Genomic DNA, 9,693 nt, shown 5'->3' with positions numbered 1-9,693 from the left:
TTTGTGGTGCCTTAGCCTAGAAAGATTTATGCTGCTATGTGATGCTTGAGAGTTAGTAGGTGGCAGTGAGGAGCTTTTGTGAGGTCTACCGAAGGGTAGCCTATGCCAGCGATATGTAGAGTACTTGTGATCTGGGATCCTAGGAGGAGGACTTGGGGTGAATATTTGTGCGATGTGGACGGTAGTATAGGGCCCGTACTACTGAAGACACCGGATCAGTGCGCAGTCCAAGTAAGAATCCTTAGTGTACTAGGGAACAAGTAGGGTTGAGTTATCGAGTGCGAGTATGCTCGAGCAAGTCTTTGATATTATTATGTTTTATTTCAGAGACATCATGGTTGGGACACGCCACAGACCTGAGACGAGCGACGTGAGTGACGAGGAGCTTCGTCAGATGATCCACGATGAGGTGGCAGCGGCGATTCGAGCCGAGATTCCTGAGATGTTTGGGTCTATCAAGACCACATTGATTGAGACTTTTGATGAGCGGTACGCAGCGCTGACTGAGGCTACGGCTGCTGCAGCTACTACAGCTGTGGCTGCTGCCAGGCCTCAGGGAGGTGACTCGTTGTTGTTTCGAGAGTTCAGCAACACGAAGCCACCAGAGTTTGACGGGACGTAGGATCCGATCGCTGTGATGAGATGGATTTCTGATATTGAGGGATGCTTCTACACGTGTTCATGTCCGGAGCATCTGAGGGTACGGTTCGCGCTGAACCAGCTTCGCTTGGGAGCGAAGGACTGGTGGAAGTTCGTGACGGCGAGCTTCACTCTTGTAGAGATTTCAGAGGTGATCTGGGAGAGGTTAACCACCATGTTTAGAGACGACAGGAGTTCTTGACCCTCGAACTCGACTTACCGGACATTTGCTGAGCTCCAGGCAAATGCCCGGAAGAGGGAGATTGAATTGGAGACTCAGGCCAGGGAGGAGGCCGAGTCTTAGGGGATGGATCGGGGGCCGGCACAGTCTCAGCCGGCAGCCAAGCGGGCAAAGCCCGCCGATTTGAGATCTGGACGCCAGAAGAGCCGCACTTGCGGAAAGTGCGGCAAGGGACATGACGGGGTTTGTCGATCGGGTGCTTGCTACAAATGTGGCAAGGAGGGGCATATAGCCAAGGATTGTCCTAAGGGGTTCATGGTTTGTTTTCATTGCAACCAGATGGGCCATCAGAAGGCCGAGTGTCCGCAGCTGCGGGGGACAACACAGGGAGCACCGTAGAGATCTGCCCATGCCGCCGTGCGAGCTACTGAGGTTCGGCCGGTGAAGGCCGAGGTACCGAAGGCTCGCAGGAGAGCCTTCGAGTTGACAGCGGAGGAGGTCCGCACAGCGCCCGATGTCGTGGCTGGTATGTATTCTTTCATTTATTTATGATGAGTTTGAGGTGTTGTGCTTATATTATGATATACGTAGGTACTTTTCTTGTAAATTTCGTACCTTCTTTGGTGTTATTTGACTCGGGTGCGAGTCGGTCGTTTGTTTCCTTAGCGTTTAGTCAGCACATCAGTATCGAACGAGAGGCGTTGAGTCGACCTCTACGAGTTTCTATAGCTGACGAGGGACCGGTGTATACTACGGAAGTGGTTCGAGTATGTGTACTTGAGATCTTCGGTGTCGAGTTCCCGATACATCTAGTCCCGATTGCAATGGGGGACGTATGTGTCATAGTGGGCATGGATTGGTTGAGCCGATTTGGGGCTGTTATAGACTGTGAGCGACAGTTGGTGACGATACGAGACCCTAGTAGGGGAGTACTTACGGTGTACGGCGAGGGTACCCGATGTGGGTCAGCGTTTTGTTCGGCTGCCAGAGCGAGACAGAGTTTACAGCAGGGCTGCAGCGGGTTTGTAGCCTATGTAATGGTCACACGAGTGGCCGCTGGGAGGCCAAGTTCGATGAATGACGTTCCGATAGTGCATGAGTTCCCGGATGTTTTTCCCGAGGAGTTGCCGGGTGTGCCTCCCGAGAGACAGGTAGAGTTCCACATCGATTTGGTTCCGGGGGCAGCGCCTATCGCCAAGGCGCCTTATCGCCTTGCGCCGCCAGAGATGCATGAGTTATCCTCGCAGCTTCAGGAGCTGCTGGGGAAGGGGTTTATTAGACCTAGTAGTTCCCCTTGGGGAGCGCCGATCTTTTTGTCAAGAAAAAGGATGGTTCACACCGGACGTGCATTGATTACCGGGAGTTGAACAAGTTGATGGTCAAGAACCGTTACCCATTACCGAGGATCGACGATTTGTTCGATCAGTTACAAGGAGCGTCTTGGTTCTACAAGATTGATCTGAGGTCTGGATATCATCAGATGAGAGTGCGTGATGAGGATACCCAGAAGACAGCGTTCAGGACTTGTTATGGGCATTACGAGTTCGTGGTGATGCCTTTCGGGCTCACCAATGCACCGACAGCATTCATGGATCTTATGAACATGGTGTGTTGGCCGATGTTGGATCGTTCGGTGATCGTGTTCATTGATGATATTTTGGTGTATTCGAGATCTAAAGAGCAGCACGAGGAGCATCTGAGAGAGATTCTCGGGGTATTGAGATCGAAGAGGCCTTATGCCAAATTTTCCAAGTGCGAGTTCTGGTTACGGGAGGTCCAGTTCTTGGGGCATCTCATCAACTAGAATGGGATTTTGGTCGATCCAGCCAAGATTAAGGCGGTTATGAGGTGGGAGGTACCGAGATCACCCACCGAGACCAGGAGTTTTCTAGGATTGGTCGGCTATTATCGAAGATTTATCAGGGATTTCTCCAACATCGTCGTGCCTCTCACCAGGTTGACCCGGAAGGGTGTTTCTTTTTCGTGGGGTCCGGAGCAGCAAACCTCGTTTGAGACACTTCGCCATAGATTATACGAGGCCCCAGTGTTGGCCCTCCCGGAAGGGATGGAGGATTTTGTGGTGTATTGTGACACATCGATATCGGGGTTGGGTGCAGTACTTATGCAGAGGGGGCATGTGATAGCGTATGCATCGAGGCAGCTGAAGCCTCATGAGACGAGGTATCCCACTCACGATCTGGAGTTGGGGGCAGTGGTGTTCGCCCTCAAGATCTGGCGTCACTACTTATATGGGGTTCGTTGTACCATATACACGGACCACAAGAACTTTTTAGTATTTTATGGATCAGCCCAATCTGAATATGCGCCAGAGGAGATGGTTGGACGTGGTAAAGGATTACGATTGTGAGATCCTGTACCATCCGGTAGTCCCTGACTACCTCGTGCGTCATCCTCTCCGTGCGCTCCATTGCGGCTCTCATGGCCACCATTTGGCCAACGGTCGCTTGTGCCTGCTCGCCGATGTCACGAGTCCTCCTCACTATCACAGGCAAAGCTCGATCGGCGGGTCCACCGTGACTCAGGTCATAGTAGTCCCGGTTCATACCAAATGGGGGCCATACCCAGTGCTGGCGGCTCCATCTCCAGATGTCGTGTACCCATGGGGGCGTAGGTCCATTGGGGCCCATCTGGTATGGAGGCACCTTTGCCATGTACGGAGGATTGATGACTTCGGACCATGTGTCCGAGTCATCTGTGTCGCTGTCCTCTGCCTCCTCCTCATCCGAGTCGACAACTGGTTCTGCCAGTCCTCCCACGGGCTGCTCTTCATGCTCCTCTTCTGGTTCTTCCTCGGGTTCTTCCTCGGGTTCTAGCCATCCACCATTTCCCTGATTAGGGAAATAGGGATCTACAGGATGATGAAATCTGGCCATAAAGTCTGCACGATGGGTGGAAGACGTTGTAAAGAAAAATAACGTATGCATATAGTATTTCCAAAATACTCCTATAGTATTTTAACTACTTGTTTCTGAATTCCAGAGAAGTTTTTGATACGAGGTATGTTTCTAGGTCAATTTCCCGCCATGATTACCCCCAAACACATGTTGATCATTTTTTGAATAAATATACTTGACCAGGCTATATTTATGCACAATATGACTACATAACTGCGCGGGTTTAATCACAGTGTTCCATTTTCTCTAGAGACTTTTAGTGTAATCGTTTTATGTATACCTAGGAATACATTTTATTCAGAGTGTTTTAGTCCCATTGTATTTATAGTTGCATATCAAGTATGATTAGATATGCTAGTTCACTATAAACAATGCTCTGATACCAATTTGTCACACCCCCGAACCAGACGGCGGAAACGTCCGAGGGCTTACACGTGACTTCTTCTTGAAATATCATTACAATGAATATAAATGAAACATAACATCATCATCACCATGCATAATATAATACAACTGTCATTGTTCACATCAAGTAGAATATTTTAAATTACATGACCATAACATTCAATGTACGATATTTAACAGTACATAAAACAAAATCCCATATTCTCGTTGATTCTTCCGCTTAACGAGTTCCTGAGAATACAAGTTATTTTGAAAACGGTCAACATAACAATGTTGGTGAGTTCATAAGTGTATTTTAATGAAAAGTTTTGTATTGTTAGTAAAACACCAGAAAATCCGATATTTTCTGCAAACGAGTTTGAGAATGATGTAAATTGAAGATAGTGTACAAATGTATAATTTTCCCCGGAAAATCCGATATTTTCTGACTATAAAAGTAATGTAGTCTTAAAACCCTAAGACCAGGTATTAGTGTGTGTACGTTTTGTTTCGCCATGATTTGTATTTGTATTCCGTAATATTCTGATGGTATTGATCTCTATCTGAGTCATTACAACCATGCTTAATAATGACTAACTTGCCTCTCATGGCGTATCAGACGCTAGTTTGTTAAAGGTAAGGTTTGTCACCCTAGACTGGCCTAGTCTAGCTGAAGCGAACAGTTGAATTGTGGTGTGTCACCCCGTCTAGATCTATACAAAAACTCCCGCTCTCCCTCCAGAAGACTCTAGTTATAACTACAGGCTACGATCATACACTCAAGGGTGTCAACCGACAAGTCTCACTAGATCCTTAACTTGTTCACGAATAATGTACTACACCAAGTATAATGTTTACGGGTATGTTTTAAGTTTTCGAATCCAAAAGTATGTATATGAGTATATGAAGTTCAACAAATATGTAGAGGGACAGTTAGGGTCCACTAAGCATGTGATTTTCAGTCCAGACCCAATTAGCATGAAAATGGACCCATAAGGCCCAACAAACATGTAAAAGGGTAATTCAGCCCCAATAGGCATGTAAATGGACCACTAAGGCCCAATAAACATGTGATCCGTAGTTCAGGCCCAAATTAACATAGAAATGGACCACAAAGTTCCAATAAACATGTCATGGAAAATATTAGGCCCAATATACATTTAAATGGGCCCCTAAGGCCCATTAGCCATGTAACGAGGGTATTAGTCCTAATAAAATGTTATCAAGGTATTTAGTCCATTTGTTATTATTTTGTTGTTTGTTTTTGATTAAGCGTTTAACAGAAACTATACAATTTAATCACATTTTTGGAAATTTTGACACTTTATGTCCCTTAAGGCTTAGAGTTTTCATTTTATGGGCTTAATTCTAATAAAATAGCTTTTATGGCCCATTTTGGTTAAAAACATCATTTTTGGTCCAAAATCATAAATATTAACATCTTTGGCCCAAATATATTTAAATTGTTGTTTTCGGCCCTTTTACTACGAGAATTTAGATTTTCAACCCATTTTTGATAAAAATGACAATTTCGGCCCAAACTTTATAAAAATAACATTTTTGGCCCTAATTCCAGGAAAGTGACATTTTCAGCCCCTATATCCGTAAATTCACATTTTTGACTTAATTTTGTAGAGAATGAGATTTTAGTCCACAAAAACGAAAAGTTTTACACTTTAAGCCCAAGAAAACTGTAAGGCCCATTTTATGGCCCATTATGCGAAAAAAATCACTTTTAGCCCCTTGGAAACTATGATTATTATAAAGACCCATTTTCATGTAAAAGAGACCAATTTAGCCCTTGTAAAAACCGTATATGGCATAGAAGTCTCAATCTTTTGTTTATTAATCATAAATAGCCCTCTTTCAAGTGTTGTTTAGTTTCTTATGGATCTACACATATATAGCATATTTATCCTTATAGTAAGTTGTATAAAGTGTTGTAATTTCCAAATATTGTCTACATCTATGAATTTCTTTACACAATCACAACATACACTTAGAAAACACCCATAAACATGCACAAATACATAGATCTAACACATAGTGACTTGTATTCTCCCCCAAAAACAATGTAAAACCGAAATCAAGGGGGTATGAACTCACTTTGGGGTTTGGATTTGGTTTGATGAAGATATTGAAGAAGATCTCGACTTTAGCAAACCTCTTGAAGAGGTTTTCGAACTTGGATGGTTCTAAGAAACATGATCAACAAAAATATGGGTGTGAGAGGAGTAATTTCAGTGTAAAGATGTGGTAATTCAACTTAGGTTTTTAAGATCTTACCTAGGATGATGATCTAGATGAAAAACCCTCTTGATGACACCCACAAACTTGCGAAAATATGGAGGAGAGGGAGGAGTTCATAGAGAGAGTTTGAAGTAGTTTGAAATGAGAAATGGAGGAGGGGTGGTAGGAGTCTTGGCTGAGAGCAATAAGAGAAGAGAGCAGGAAGATAGTTTGAGGTGATGTTTGCATGGATACCCACCTTGCAAACATGAGGTGTCTTATGCATCCTCATTTTTTTTGTCTATCAAGCACATTGGGCCGAGTATTTGGGCTATAAAGATAAAAATGATTTGGTTTGGGCCCATTCTTGGTCTTGTTCGAATTTATGAAGTCCAAAAATTATTTTTCGGCCCATTGGGCCCTTATGAGGGTCGACGGCCCAATAGAGGTCCAATAGGTAAATTTACGGCCCATTAGGACTAATCGAAACATTTATGGCCCAACGAGGCCCATTTGGGATAAGAGAGCCCTATTTTGTCTACATGGCCCAAAATGCTAAAGTTTTATGAATGTGGTCCATTTAGAGCCCAATTAGGGTTCCTAGGCCCAAGATAGTGAAGTTGAAGGTTTATTGGCCCATTAGACCCAATAAGAGAATCTTAGTTCATATAGAACTGGAACCGGGATTTCTAGCGTTTCCAACCCTTAATCGAACATACGAGATGTAGTTGAATGAGCATAGAGTATGATATTCATTTAGAGTACAAGTCATTATAGTAGATGAACGTTTACATGAGCATAAAATTTCCTAGCTAAAATGCTAGTTGTGACAAAATCTTCCTAGGATATTCTTTTCATGCAACATTCTTCGACAAATTTCTACAAGTCAATTCTTTCTCTCTGCTACACCATTTTGTTGTGGTGTGTTGGCACATGTGAATTGATGACGTATAGCACATTTTTGAAGGTAACACTTGAATTCTTCTGAGGTGTATTCTCATCAATTAACTGAGCGGAGACACTGAATCTTCATTCTCACTTCTCCTTTGACCGTTTTCTTGAATTCTAGAAACTTTGATAATGTTTCAGATTTTTCTTTCATGAAGAAAACCCACACATATCATGAAAAATCATCAATGAATGTCACCATGTACCGCATTCCACTAACTGATGTCCGCTTGACGGGCCCAAACACATCTGAGTGAATTAACTCTAGTTGCTTCTTTGCTCTAAATTTTGACTCCTTGTTTGGTAATTGATGAGCTTTACCATACTGACATCCAACAGAAATGACATCTATTTTTACTTCAAGTTGAGGTAGGCCATTGAGCATGGATTTCTCCATTATTACCTTCAACTTGTGATAACCAACATGTCCCATCCATGCATTCCATAGATCTGTTGTCTCATTCTTTCGACTCTTGTCTACAAAGGAAGAATCTTCGGAGAGCACATAGACGGAATCCACACTCCGTCCTTCCATTCTTCGCTTTTATGAGATTTTAAGATCTCGATAGACCTTCATATCTTGTTGGCCAAATAAGACGTAGTTGCCTGACATTGTTAGCTGCGATATTGATAACAAGTTCTTCTTCATACCCAATACATGATAAACATTATGTAATGACACCATGACAGATTTATTACCAGGAGTGATCGTTTTTTTCCAATCTAAGCAATAGGAAGTCATGTATTGTTGGTTGTAAGTACCATGTGATGCCCTTTGTGTTCCTTCACGTCTTGGAGTTTGTTCTAATCGCCAGTTATGTGATTGAAGCATACTGAATCAATGATCCAGTCATTCTCATAGTTGACACGCTCTCTCATTATTTCCATGATTGCCAACTCGTTCTCTTTTATGGAACATAATGCCTCAGCATCCCATTCATCCTCTATTTCCTTTATAGAAGTTACCACATTGCCTTGCATAGACTTTTTCTTTGAGCAGTAATCATTGGACATATGGCCCCACTTTCCACAATTGTTGCAGTTTCCTTCGAAACTCCTTCCCCGAGAACTCTTATTGTCGGTCTTTTGAGATCTCCATGGTTGTGAGCTTCCTTGCTGGCTCTTCCCATTGTTAGCATTTTTGTATCCTTCTTTAGAAGGTGGCTTGAAATTCCTCCGACTTTTACTTGTTTAGAGCGCTTCCTCTTCACTCTTCAGCATGATGCCTCCCATTTGCTTAGCCAAAACTTCTTGGATGGCCAACAAAATCTCAAAATCTACAAGTGATGGTTGAACGGGCCATCCTTGTACAGTAGTAACGAAGCTTCTATATTTTGGCCTCAGTCCATACATGATGATCCTCATCATTTGAGCTTCTGCAATGACAGATTGCGAATCTAGTTTAGTAATTTCCCGACATATTGACTTTACCTTGTGAAAATATTGAGCAATCGTCATGTCACTTTCTGAGATTGATAATAGCTCGTTCTCTAAAAGTAGTAGACTCGTATCATTATTCTTTGAGAAAAGCGTCACAAACGTGTCCCAAGCTTCTTTCGGTGTTTTCTTGTCCCTAATATGCTTCAACATCTCTTCTTTGAGTGTGGTCTTCAAGGCAAACATTGTTTTACCTGCTTTGATTTTCCATTTTCGTAAAGTGCCATTAACATCTTCTTCTGGCGGCATAGTTTCGCTTCCGCCAACGACCTCCTATAGATCTTGTCCTTGTAAGTAGGACTTATACATGTTGACCACATTTTGTAGTTGTTGTTTTTGAGTTTCTTGATTCCTCTGATGACTTGGAGATCACCCATCATGTTGGCAGTACCTCAGTAATACTTTGTTTCTCTGTTTGGCTATCATCTTCCTATAACTTTTTCTTTTGTACTCTTTTTCTCAAAGCTTTTCAAAAACATCTCCAATGGCTTCAACTCCTTCTGAAACTGCTCCCAAAAGTTCCAAAATCTGCAACCAAGAAGAAATCGTCAAATGGTTCCGCTTCTTCCTTATCCACTGAATTCATTCACAAAGAAACAACCTGGTTGTTTTCTCTCGATCCCATGGACTATGATGAATCTATACGCATTAGGATCGAGTTCATCTCCCTCCATCCCATCAACATTCCTCTCACCAAAATCCTTAACCCTAATTTTCCTTTTCAACTTGTTCAAAATGCTTTTAAACAAGTGAAGATTGCAAAGATGTTCTTAAAATGAAGATCACAGACGACAGGATTGTACTGGTTCACAAGGATACCTTCCTCAAAGTGATAGGAATTGCAAAAAATCCCAAAGGTTTTTGAGTGCAGGAGGCAACGTCTGAAGAGTTTCAATCGCATTTTTTTACTTAAACCGGTTATAACTGTTGGGTCAAAAATATGGTATATACTTTGCTTTT

General features: G+C 42.8%; 1 protein-coding gene across 1 annotated transcript; it reads right to left on the bottom strand.

Annotated features, from left to right (window-relative positions):
* Positions 1-8,487: 8,487 nt before the first annotated feature.
* On the bottom strand, positions 8,488-8,982 carry LOC145130824 (uncharacterized). Its single transcript, XM_079065584.1, has one exon. The coding sequence runs from the start codon at positions 8,980-8,982 to the stop codon at positions 8,488-8,490; it is 495 nt and encodes a 164-aa protein (XP_078921710.1).
* Positions 8,983-9,693: the final 711 nt, after the last annotated feature.

This window comes from Lactuca virosa, chromosome 1, assembly GCF_052849685.1.
Source record: "Lactuca virosa cultivar CGN04683 chromosome 1, Lactuca_virosa_CGN04683_v6, whole genome shotgun sequence".
Taxonomy (NCBI): domain Eukaryota; kingdom Viridiplantae; phylum Streptophyta; class Magnoliopsida; order Asterales; family Asteraceae; genus Lactuca; species Lactuca virosa.
The sequence above is the reverse complement of the archived record's forward strand: the minus strand, read 5'-3'. Positions and strand labels throughout refer to the sequence as shown.

What these genes read in the sequence shown, in the direction of transcription:
- LOC145130824 (XM_079065584.1), bottom strand. Translation starts at nt 8,982, where the DNA reads ATGCCGCCAGAAGAAGATGTTAATGGCACTTTACGAAAATGGAAAATC.